The sequence below is a fragment of the Somniosus microcephalus genome, chromosome 1 (genome assembly GCF_052327205.1).
Source record: "Somniosus microcephalus isolate GS21.2 chromosome 1, FLI_Smic_1.0, whole genome shotgun sequence".
NCBI lineage: Eukaryota > Metazoa > Chordata > Chondrichthyes > Squaliformes > Somniosidae > Somniosus > Somniosus microcephalus.
In genome coordinates this window covers 437,048,875-437,061,696 of record NC_140987.1, presented here as the reverse complement: position 1 = coordinate 437,061,696, position 12,822 = coordinate 437,048,875, and the positions used below count along the sequence as shown (strand labels likewise).

The following is a 12,822-nucleotide window of genomic DNA, read 5'->3' as shown; positions in this document are numbered from 1 at the left end:
TCAGAAGTAGTAAGTGAACATTTTCCCCGACTATTTGTAAAGAAAAAACGGTTAACATTTTGGATGTAGACCCTTTCCTTCGCTAACGACCTCTCGGGCTTGTTTAAATATTGTAATTTTATCTTTTTTTCCCTAAACAACCGACAATCTCTGGTTCCAAAAACGTTATGCTTGTGAAAGGATTCTAGGCGCCATGTGTTGGCAGGTAGCTGAAACCTAAGATACAGCATGTTACTATTTTTAAATGGATGTACTGTTCTGAGGAACAGTTTTTAAAGCTTCTGCCATCTGGAAAAAAGTCCAAGCAGTGTCCAACGCTTTGATATATGGCCTGTTGACATGCTGTAGCTGAGTTTGAATCTGTTGAGACCTTAATGAATCTTACATGTTGTGTTCTGTCTCTTGTTGTTGCTTCAGTTGAACAAAACAATTGGAACTTTATTTACAATCTTTCATTTGTCCTGAGGGATTAGGTGATGCAACAGGTTAGCACACTGTCCTTGTACCTCTGGAAACTGGGTTTGAATGCAGCACAGGCTAATTGGATGAAAACCTCCTCTCTCTACTTCCTGTCATTGTTATGTGAGAAATTAGTTTGGGCAGTCTTAACTCGGTACTGGGTTGGCATGATCCCACAACACCAAACTGTCCAAATTGGACAATAAATGGTCAATCTAACAAGGAAAGAGCATAAGAATGGCTGTGTGGGATGTGGAAAAATGCTTACCTGTGCAGTAGTGGGTGATCTAAGGTTGGATTTAAGGCACATTGCTAGGGCAGTATGAAGGAAAGATTTACTCTGGATCTGGCTGTGCTACGTCTGACTGGATATGCTTGGTGGTGACAATAAGTGCCCAAAATGGAAAAGTATTCAAATTTGCAACACTTTATTTAATTTGATAAACACCAAGAAAGCTCATGGTTTCCCTGCATTGTTGAAGGATGGGCTAGATGGGCCTCCCTCATCCGTAGGCTTCTTTGTATCCTCTATACTAGTACACCACTGCTCGCGAAGCTTTAACAACTTCCTCATGAGTTGGAAAAATCTACTCAACAATCCTCAGGAACAAGCTAATCTCCTCGGGAGCAAGCTACTCTCCCAAGTATGACTCGCTGTAATACAAAGCAAGTTGCCGGTATGCAAGTGACATCTGTGCATTCCATTGGCCTGGAAATTCAGTGGGGGTTCTCCCAGTGCCCTGGTGTAACTCTGCCAGGAGGCTGGTGGAAATGCCCTGGGGAATAGTGTAAAACAGCCGTTTTTAGCTGGTTCTCTGCGGGTTTAGCTGAAGTTACGGCAGCAGACCAGGGAAACCCCTGTGGAATTTCAGGGCCATTAGCTGCGATGCTTCACCGTTTATTTTTTTTTAATGCCTCCTCCCTTATTTAGGGGGCGGGGCAGGGGGTGGACTGTTGAACCCTTCCTAAGCCACTAACCTCATCTATACTAAAGATGTACCCTATTCCTCAGCAGCAACTTTCTTTCTGGTTACAGTTCAACTAATAGTTTAGACAAATGAAGTTAATTTAAGTACTTCAAAAAAAATCCTAGTCTTGAAGTGGTGAGTAGCCTTTCACACGTATTTCCGTGTTGGTTGTCCCAGTAATTTAACTCCACCTGCCCCCAGTATGGCTACCCCTATGGAGGGTTAATTTCAAAAGATACTCATCACTTATCGAGCTCAATTGCAGCCCATTTCAAGCAAAAATGAATTAGAAATGAAAAAGCCTCAATTTTACAAACCAAACACTGTGAAAGGTATTAAGATTCTACCTAATCTTTCTACATTGCCTAGGATGTATATTTTCCACACTGTCTTATGTAGTCTAACCTGAAGCAAATATATTTACCTAGCAGTCTGGTGAAAACGGGTATGGTAGCGTAGTGGTTATGCTACTGAACTAGTAATCCAGAGGCCTGATGATCTGGATGTGGTTCAAATCCCACCATGGCAGCTGGGGAATTTAAATTCAGTGAATTATCTGGAATAAAAAGCTAGTGTCAGTAATGATGACCATGAAACTATTGGATTGTTGTAAAAACCCCGCTGGTTCACTAATGTCTTTTAGGGAAGGAAATCTGCCGTCCTTACCCGGTCTGGCCTATCTGTGACTCCAAACCCACAGAATGTGGTTGACTCTTAACTGCCCTCTGAGATGGAGGCTCACCCCCACCTTCTCAAGGGCATTTTGGGATGGGCAATAAATGCTGGCCTTGCCAGCGATGCCTGCATTCCAGGAACGAATAAAAAAACTGGAGGAACTTAACCATTGAGAGTAGTGGCACTTAGGTACAGGTGTAGGCCATTCAGCCCCTCGAGCCTGTTCCGCCATTCAGTGAGATCATTGGCTGATCTGTATTGTAGTGGAGTTTGAACATCAATTGAGAACGATATTAGAACTCCTAGTTTGGAGTTCTTTAAAGACTCTAACGTTCCTAGCTATTAGAGAGCATAACACTTCTAGTCTATGGTACTTCTTTATTTCAAGATGACTAATAAATTTTGTCTACACTAAACCTTCAGTAAAGAAAGTCTCCTCTATTCTTAACATACTCTTGAAAATACTGCTAAAATAATATAAATATGCTCTTTCTTTTTTCAGAAAGAAAAGAGCGATGCTATAATTCACTTCTACCCAAATAACGGAACCTTTGATCTCATGTATTTTCCTTATTATGGCAAACTGACGCATGTAAGTGGGTTAAATTCTTTCTAATTCAGCAGCTGATTTTAAATGGTTTTTTTTGAAATGAGGGATTCATTACATTTACTGCTACATTGATTTTTCTTCTTTCACTTAATGGCCCAGTAATTCCGGGCACAACGCGTGAGTACGGACGGGGTACTCACGCGTGTGCCCGGAGGAATTGCCGGTTTTCAGCATGCACAGCGCATGCGCTGAAAACCGGCATTTCCTGTCCTCTGACCCAAGGGGTTAAGAGGCAGAACGCGCGCGACTGCACAGGCAGCGCGTGTGCAGTAAAATTCCTTTTTTTTTTCAGAGTTGCGCGCGTGTAAAGGCCTCCAGTCTTTACGCGTGGAAAAACAAGACGTAAGTATTTAGTTTTTCAGGTAAGTGGGCTTTTAGTACAATGTAGAAATTTTTTTTCCACAGGTTTGTTATTTTTAAAGAATTTACAGGATGGTAAGTTTAATTTTAGACCCTATTTTTAAAATTTTTATTTTTTTCAAAAAATTGATTAATTGTTTAAAACATTTTTTAAAACTTATTTATAGTTAATACAATCAGTGGGATGTTTTTAAAAATTTTATTTAAAGTTAAAGTAGTGTTTTGGCAGCCCATACTTTTCATGAGTTTGACAGCTCTTACTGTCAAACTCATAAATGAGTTTCCCCTCCCCTGATTGGCTGCACAGTGCTCACCTGATCCCAGCCGGCACATCGCACTAGCCACGCCGCTGGATCAGGTTAGCACATCGCGCCGACATCTGAACCGGGCCAGTGACAGGAAATGCAAGCAGGCCCGGGCTTCAGATGTCGGCGCGCAGGGTGAGTGCAGATCGGGGGCTTGCACGCGCGGCAAGCCCCCGATCCTAATTTCAGGGCCAATGTTAACACTCTAGGCTTTGACGCCGAATGAATCTTAATTCTTTAGTTATTGACAGCAAAATATTATAGATTCAACCGAAGATTAGCTATATGAGTGCATGATCAAAATGATTACCTAATGAAACAATAAGGGTGAAAGAGATTGCTTGTAACTCCCATTCATTCTACTTATTCACAGGCAGAATATTAGCTGTTATTTCAAAAGTGAAGGTCATAGCTTGTTTTAATACCACTTTCACAATGGTACTTTTTAAAAATGATTCGTTCCTGGGATGTGGGCGTCGCTGGCAAGGCCAGCATTTATTGCCCATCCCTACTTGCCCCTGAGAAGGTGGTGGTGAGCCACCTTCTTGAACCGCTGCAGTCCGTGTGGTGAAGGTGCTCCCACAGTGCTGTTAGGGAGGGAGTTCCAGGATTTTGACCCAGCGACGATGAAGGAACAGCCGATATATTTCCAAGTCAGGATGGTGTGTGACTTGGATGGAACTTGGAGGTGATGGTGTTCCCATGCGCGTGTTGCCCTTGTCGTTCTAGGTGGTAGAGGTCGCATGGGAACTGTGGTAAACCACTGTTATAGTTATCACTGTATATTGTTCTCACTGTTCTCACTGTCACATCACTACACGAGGTCGCCTCTTGTCGCACTGTTATACCTGGGCTGACCACCTCCGACTCCGCCCATTACCTGCCCAGGTATAAAGGTAGCTGACTGGCTAGTATTCCTCCCTGTTGGATCGGATCACCCACGAGGGTGGGCTCTGTTATTTAGCCAATAAAAACCTTCAGTTACGTTCTTAACTCGTCGCCTTTTATTGGACTAATTGATAGGCATATCAATTTTATTGGCTAAATTTTAAAGATGTCTGATAATGAACAGCAACAGCAAGGAGCTCACCCAGCAGCACAGCAACAGCAGCCTCCAGACAACGGGCCACACCAGCCGGCTTGGCTGCAAGCCTTGAAACCACCATACCTGGATCTAAACCCACAGGCACCAAACTCAGCCAACGACTTCAAACACTGGCTGGACTGCTTCGAATCGTACCTGGAGGAAGCCGTCGTCCCTCAGAGATCCAAACTAAGAGTCCTGAAAGCCCAAGCGAGCCCGAGAGTATATACACTCATCCAGGACATGACTACGTACGACGACGCCATCAACTTACTGAAACAGCAGTACCGGAGCCCGGTAAACTACATGTACACTAGGCATCTCTTAAGATCTCGCCAGCAACAGCCAGGAGAATCGATAGCTGAATTTTCACGAGCGCTGAGACAACTCGGCAGGAACTGTGACTTTAAAGCGGTGACGGCTACTGCGAACATGGAAGACAATGTCCGCGACGCCTTGGTGAGAGGCCTACGTTCCGACTACACACGGCAAAGACTGCTTGAAGCTAAGGACATAGACCTGGACAAGGCCGAAGCCCTCGCCCTCACCCTAGAGGCCACCCAGCAAGACCAGGAAGCGTTTGCCAGGTACTATTCGCGACCCTGGGACTCGGGCCCGACCCCCACCCCACCACCCTTCACAGCGCTGCCCCCGGGACCTACCTCAGCGTCTGCATCACGGATCCGACCGGGCCCGCTAGCCCCGGTACCGGCCCCGACATCAGGCAACCCCGATCGGGCCGCTGGCTGCTTCTTTTGCGGCCAGGAGAAGCATCCGAGGTCGCGCTGCCCAGCCAAAAACTCGACCTGCAAAACCTGCCTCAAGAAAGGCCACTTCTCCAAGGCCTGCAGAAGCAAATCCTCAGAAGCCAGCAGTGCCTCATGCGAACCCTGGGGGCGGCCATCTTTGTGCGGGGCAGCCGAAGCCTGCAGAGCCTCATGGGAAAACCAGGGGCGGCCATCTTTGTGCGGGGCAGCCGAAGCCTGCAGAGCCTCATGGGAAAACCAGGGGCGGCCATCTTTGTGCGGGGCAGCCGAAGCCTGCAGAGCCTCATGGGAACAGCAGGGGCGGCCATCTTTGTGCGGGGCAAACGATTTAAACAGAGCCTCATGTGAACTACGGGGGCCGCCATCTTCGCCGCCATCTTGTCATGACAACGACGCGCTCATCTACACCCTAGCTTCCGTGACCCTGGATCAAGCCCGCCCGCACCACCTGGCCAGCTCAATGATGGACATCAAAGTCAACGGCCACGCCACGACCTGCCTGTTCGACAGCGGAAGCACGGAGAGCTTCATCCACCCAGACACGGTGAGCCACTACTCCCTCCCCGTCCTGCCAACGCGCAGCCGCATCTCGATGGCATCGAGGTCGCACGCCACAGACATCAGCGGCTACTGTGTCGTGACATTGTCGGTTAAAGGGACAGAGTATAAAAATTTTAAACTCCTCGTACTCCCCCAGCTGTGCGCTGCCGTCATACTAGGGCTGGACTTCCAATCCCACCTCCAAAGTGTAACCCTAGCATACGGTGGACCCCTCCCCCCACTCACAGTCGACAACCAGCGAAAGTTAAACCGCCCACCGCGTAACACCTGCAGCCTATCCACCCTCAAGGTACCGCCACCTTCCCTGTTCGCTAACCTCACCCCCGACTGCAAACCTGTCGCTACTAAGAGCAGGCGGTACAGCGCTGGGGACAGAGCCTTCATTAGCTCTGAGGTGCAGCGACTCCTGAAAGAGGGCATTATTGAGGGGAGCAGCAGCCCCTGGCGTGCCCAGGTGGTGGTAGTCAAGACCGGCGACAAAAATCGCCTGGTTATCGACTACAGCCAGACCATAAACAGATACACCCAGCTGGACGCATACCCCCTCCCCCGCATATCGGACATGGTCAATGAGATTGCACAATACCGCGTATTCTCGACCATCGACCTCAAGTCGGCCTACCACCAACTCCCCATCAGCCCGGAGGACAGCCAGTACACCGCCTTCGAGGCGAATGGCCGCCTCTACCAATTCCTTAGGGTCCCCTTTGGTGTCACCAACGGGGTCTCGGTTTTCCAACGGGAGATGGACCGGATGGTTGACCAGAACGGACTACAGGCCACTTTCCCCTATCTCGACAACGTCACCATCTGCGGCCGCAACCGGCAGGACCATGACGTGAATCTGGAGAAATTCCTCCGTACGGCCCAACGGCTGAACCTCACCTACAATAAGGAGAAATGCGTGTTTAACACAGCGCGCCTTGCCATCCTTGGCTGTGTAGTAGAGAACGGAGTCATCGGCCCCGACCCCGAAAGAATGCGCCCCCTCATGGAGCTACCCCTCCCCCACTGTCCAAAAGCACTTAGGAGAACCCTGGGGCTTTTCGCCTACTATGCCCAATGGGTACCCAATTATGCGGACAAAGCCAGACCCCTCCTGAAAACCACATCCTTCCCCCTCACGGAAGAGGCGTGCGCGGCCTTCTCCCTCATTAAGGGAGACATAGCCAAGGCCACAATGCACGCAGTGGATGAGTCAATCCCCTTCCAAGTGGAGAGCGATGCATCCGACTTCGCCCTAGCCGCTACCCTTAACCAGGAGGGTAGGCCGGTAGCCTTCTTCTCAAGGACCCTACAGGGCCCCGAGACCCGACACTCGTCGGTCGAGAAGGAAGCCCAGGCAATTGTGGAGGCAGTACGGCGCTGGAGGCACTACTTGGCAGGCAAACGATTTACCCTCCTCACCGACCAACGCTCGGTTGCCTTCATGTTTAATAACAAGCTGAGGGGCAAGATCAAGAACGACAAAATCTTGAGGTGGAGAATCGAGCTTTCCACCTATGATTATGAGATCTTGTACCGGCCCGGTAAACTGAACGACCCCCCTGATGCTCTTTCACGCATTACATGCGCCAGCGCGCAAAGTGATAGACTTCAGACCCTCCACAATGACCTCTGCCACCCCGGAGTCACCAGACTCTACCATTTCATTAAGGCCCGCAACCTGCCATACTCCATCGAGGAGGTCAGGACCATGACCAGGAACTGCCAGATCTGTGCTGAGTGCAAACCGCACTTCTATAAGCCGGACAGAGCAAGCCTGATCAAGGCCACCCGCCCCTTCGAGCGTCTGAGCATCGACTTCAAGGGGCCCCTACCGTCATCCGACCGTAATGTGTACTTCCTCAACATCGTTGATGAGTACTCCCGTTTCCCCTTTGCCTTCCCCTGCCCAGACATGACCAGTAACACGGTCATTAAATGCCTGAACAAACTCTTCGCCTTGTTCGGGTTCCCGAACTATATACATAGTGACCGGGGCGCCTCCTTCATGAGCGAGGAACTCCGTCAGTTCCTATTGGAGAGGGGTATTGCAGCAAGCAGGACCACCAGCTACAACCCCCGAGGGAACGGCCAGGTGGAAAGAGAGAACGCGACGGTATGGAAGGCCACCCTCTTAGCCTTAAAGTCTAAGGGCCTCCCAACCTCCCGCTGGCAAGAGGTCCTCCCGATTGCGCTGCACTCCATCCGGTCACTACTTTGCACTGCCATTAACACCACCCCCCATGCTCGAATGTTCGTCTTCCCCAGGAAGTCGACTACGGGAACCACCCTACCAACCTGGCTGACCTCTCCGGGACCCGTCTTGCTGCGAAAGCACGTGAGGGCCCATAAAACGGACCCCCTGGTCGAGAAGGTGAACCTCCTGCACGCCAACCCCCAGTACGCCTATGTGGCTTACCCAGACGGACGGGAGGACACTGTCTCCTTACGAGACCTCGCACCCTCACCCCCCCCTCCCAACCCCCCGAGTCCAGCCGAGGTAGACGGCATGCCGGAACCCCACGAGCCTTTGCCGACTACGCAGACACCAGCTTTAACACCGGATAATGTAACACCGCCGCTGCGACGATCGGAGAGGCTAACGAAGCCTCCGGACAGACTGACATACCAGAGCTGGTAATACACTTCACCCCGCCGGACTCTAATCTAAACAAGGGGTGAATGTGGTAAACCACTGTTATAGTTATCACTGTATATTGTTCTCACTGTTCTCACTGTCACATCACTACACGAGGTCGCCTCTTGTCGCACTGTTATACCTGGGCTGACCACCTCCGACTCCGCCCATTACCTGCCCAGGTATAAAGGTAGCTGACTGGCTAGTATTCCTCCCTGTTGGATCGGATCACCCACGAGGGTGGGCTCTGTTATTTAGCCAATAAAAACCTTCAGTTACGTTCTTAACTCGTCGCCTTTTATTGGACTAATTGATAGGCATATCAGGAACACCATCTAAAAGGTCATTTATATAAATCTTATAGTACTCAAGATTTAAAAAATCAGTAAACAGGACATGGCTACAACAACAACTTATATTTATACAGCGCCTTTAACGTAGTAAAACCTCTCAAGGCGCTTCAAAGCAGCGATTATCAAACATAATTTGACACTGAGCCACATGAGATATTAGGGTAGACGAGAGATAGGTTTTAAGGAGTGTCTTAAAGGAGAAGAGAGAGGTAGAGCGGCGGAGAGGTTTAGCGAGGGAATTCCAGAGCTTAGGGCCTCAGCAGCTGAAGGCACGGCCGCCAATGGTGGAGCGATTAAAATCGGGGATGCGCAAGAGGCCAGAATTGGAGGAGCGCAGAGATCTCAGATGGTTGTAGGGCTGGAGGAGGTTACAGAGTTAGGGAGGGGCAAGGCCATGGAAGTATTTGAAAACAAGGATGAGAATTTTAAATGTTAATAAGATCTACCTTGACGAATGACTGAATTGGTATTAGTTCATGTATGCAATCAGTTACTCATATTTTATACCAAATGTCCAACACTGTGGACTGATAGTAACACTGAAAGTTTCCTCATTGTCTCGTGACACTCCTGACTCGACGTAGAGTTGATGCTGAGATTATAGCAACCTGTAAATCTGCCAAAACTTAAATAAAATGGCCAATTATTTTCCATACTGTATGCAAATTGTTAGAGGTGTAGATGAACAGAAATGTATGACATGTTGCTCATATTTTAAAATTTGGGATTGGAAAGGTGAAAGTGTTTAAAATGGAAATCAAATTACTCAAGTCACATGATACTGATGAGGAGCTTGGATCAATGTCACATGATCAGCTCTATGTAACTGACCTGGAAATTATACATTATGCAACTTTATATCAAAATTATTTCTAAATTTGTTTTTCCTGTGCTTACCCCAAATCTAATAGTCCAACATTAAGTCCCAGGAGGCTTAACTACTTCATGTATAGTTAGACTCATGGTAAGTGACAGAATCAGATTTTACAAGTATTTTTCTACATTTACTGCCTTTGGTAAAAACATTTTCAATGTATTTTCTTATTAATCCTACTGTTAGTGGCAAGAGGGATAACCACAGTGCAACATGTCAAAGCCAGATCTTGTCTTTTTAAAAGAGGTGAAACATTAATCATTTTTGTCTTTTAACAATTCTAGTTAAATTACTCAATCCCACTGGTGGCAATGCAATATGAAAATATGAAGAAGAATACTCAAGTCATCATTCAATGCAAAGTAAATGGGCCTGGCATCAAAAATGACATCTTTCAAGACCGATTTTCTGGCAGGATTTTCTTCACACTTAATATTCAAGAATAATATGAGATGAGGGTTCCTTTGTGAAAGATATAGACAATGGTACAGTATCTGGTGACTTGTTTTCTCTGCTAGGTATCTGAAAGACTTGTATTATTAGCATGACTGTTCTATCAGTAAGGTGCAAACATTTAGCAGGTTAATCCCTAGTCATAGTCATAGAATTATACAGCACAGAAAGAGGCCCTTCGGCCCATCGTGTCCGCGCCGGCCATCAAGCCCTGTCTAATCTAATCCCATTTTCCAGCACTTATTCCGTAGCCTTGTATGCTATGGCGTTTCAAGTGCTCATCTAAATGCTTCTTGAATGTTGTGAGGGTTCCTGCCTCTACCACCCTTTCAGGCAGTGAGTTCCAGATTCCAACCACCGTCTGGGTGAAAAAGTTTTCCTCAAATCCCCTCTAAACCTCCTGCCCCTTACCTTGAAATTTTGCCCCCTGGTTATTGACCCCTCTACTAAGGGGAAAAGTTCCTTTCTATCTACCCTATCTATGCCCCTCATAATTTTGTACACCTCAATCAGGTCCCCCCTCCGCCTTCTCTGCTCTAAGGAAAACAACCCCAGCCTGTCCAGTCTCTCTTCATAGCTGAAGCGCTCCAGCCCAGGTAACATCCTGGTGAACCCCTCTTAATTTACTGAATAACTAAAAGATTTATTTGAAGACAAAATCTGACTTTGTTTGACTTTTTGGTTTTGGTACAGCATCACTGAAAACATATTTCTGTAAAGTGTCCCTTATCAAATCATTATAATGAAAAATAAATGTAAAATTTTAAAGTGTTAAACTGCACTTAAAACTTGGATGAAAATATTACGGTTTTAGTCTCCTTAAATTTCTCAGACATTCAATAATTATTCGATGTCTTAAATTTTTGCCTGAAATTTCTATATTGAGTAGCCGACTGTTTTGTGAGGGAAATAAATTTTATATTGAAATGAGTCATTTTACAAGTGTCTGTGTGATGCACACCTTGCACTGTGAACTGCATAAAAAGACATCAGTCCCTCACTAGACCCGATACCAAAAACATTATCTGGCTGACTACAACACGTAAGGATATCAGCACAGTAAATTCCTCTGGTGCCCCAACAAACGGAGAAAGGCTCAAACAGCACAACAAAAGACTTAAGGTAACACTAAATCATTAAGGGATGCTTTCTTTTAGGACCCAATTCAATTTAGAAGTGGTTGAATTTCAGTCAGTAAAAGTAATCGTGTGATACACAAGTAGTATCCTACCATCCATTCCAATCACCACAAGATCCCTTTTGACAAAAACAAAACCGAAAATTGAAAAATAAAAGGTTAAAGTGCTATATTTGTAAGTATGATGCAGTACGCACTCTGGAAAGTGTTCCAAGTGTCAAGGTCGAGAGGACATGGATAAACTGCTCAGCCTACCCTCTTGTGGCCTATTGCATTATTTCAGCTCTTCATATGTTACAGGCTTCGAACCGGTTCCTACTACAGAATCTACACTTTAACCGAACAATCTTAAAAGAAAACGGTGTCTCCGAGTCAGTCGCTTCCTGTTGCCTTTACTGACCCTGACAACCTGGCCTCTCTACACAGTGGTATACAGTCGAGAAGGAGTGGCCCTGGGAGTCCTCAAAATTGACTCTGGACCCCATGAAGTCTCATGGCTTCAGGTCAAGCATGGGCAAGGAAACCTCCTGCTGATTACCACCTACTGCCCTCCCTCAGCTGACGAATCAGTACTCCTCCATGTTAAGCGCCACTTGGAAGAAGTACTGAGAGTAGCAAGGGCACAGAATGTACTCTGGGTGGGAGACTTCAATGTCCATCACCAAGAGTGGCTCGGTAGCACCACGACTGACCGAGTTGGCTGAATCCTGAAGGATATAGCTGCCAGTCTGGGCCTGTGACAGGTGGTGAGAGAACCAACACGAGGTAAAACCTACTTGACTTCGTCCTCGCCAATCTACCTGTCGCAGATGCATCTGTCCATGACAGTATTGGTAGCAGTGACCACCGCACAGTCATTGTGGAGACGAAGTCCCATCTTCACACTGAGGACACCCTCCATCGTGTTGTGTGGCACTACCACCTGCTAAATGGGGTAGAATCAGAACAGGTCTAGCAGCTCAAAACTGGGCATCCATGAGGCGCTGTGAGCCATCAGCAGCAGCAAAATTGTATTCCACCACAATCTGTAACCTCATGACCCAGCATATCCCTCACTCTACCATCAAGCCAGAGGACCAACCCTGGTTCAATAAGGAGTGTAGAAGAGCATGCCAGGAGCAGCACCAGGCGTACCTAAAAATGAGGTGCCAACCTGGGGAAGCTGCAACACAGGACTACATGCATGCTAAAAAGCAGAAGCAGCATGCTATAGACAGGGCTAAGCGATCCCACAATCAATGGATCAGATCAAAGCTCTGCAGCCCTGCCACATCCAGTCATGAATGGTGGTGGACCATTAAACAACTAACGGGAGGAGGAGGCTCCATGAATATCCCCATCCTCAATGATGGTGGAGCCCAGCACGTGAGTGCAAAAGACAAGGCTGAAGCATTTGCAACCATCTTCAGCCAGAAGTGCCAAGTGGATGATCCAAATCGGCCTCCTCCTGAAGTCCCCACCACCACAGAAGCCCGTCTTCAGCCAATTCGATTCACTCCACGTGATATCAAGAAACGGCTGAGCACACTGGATACAGCAAAGGCTATGGGCCCCAACAACATCCCGGCTGTCGCGCTGAAGACTTGTGCTCC

The 12,822-nt window shown here is 47.4% G+C and overlaps 1 protein-coding gene across 4 annotated transcripts in view; it reads left to right on the top strand.

Annotated features, from left to right (window-relative positions):
- The window catches only part of LOC147125308 (protein ATP1B4-like), a 116,478-nt gene extending 105,456 nt beyond the window's left edge, over positions 1–11,022 (top strand). For 3 of the 4 annotated variants that reach the window (XM_086000967.1, XM_086000977.1, XM_086000957.1), the window contains 2 exons: positions 2,605–2,694; positions 9,924–11,022. In XM_086000967.1, the coding sequence (XP_085857093.1) occupies positions 2,605–2,694; positions 9,924–10,085 (252 nt within the window). In that variant the 3' untranslated portion in view covers positions 10,086–11,022. Of the gene's footprint in view, positions 1–2,604; positions 2,695–9,676; positions 9,730–9,923 lie in introns of all 4 variants that reach the window. The other variant, XM_086000986.1, reaches the window with a different exon arrangement.
- The last annotated feature ends 1,800 nt before the right edge of the window (positions 11,023–12,822 follow it).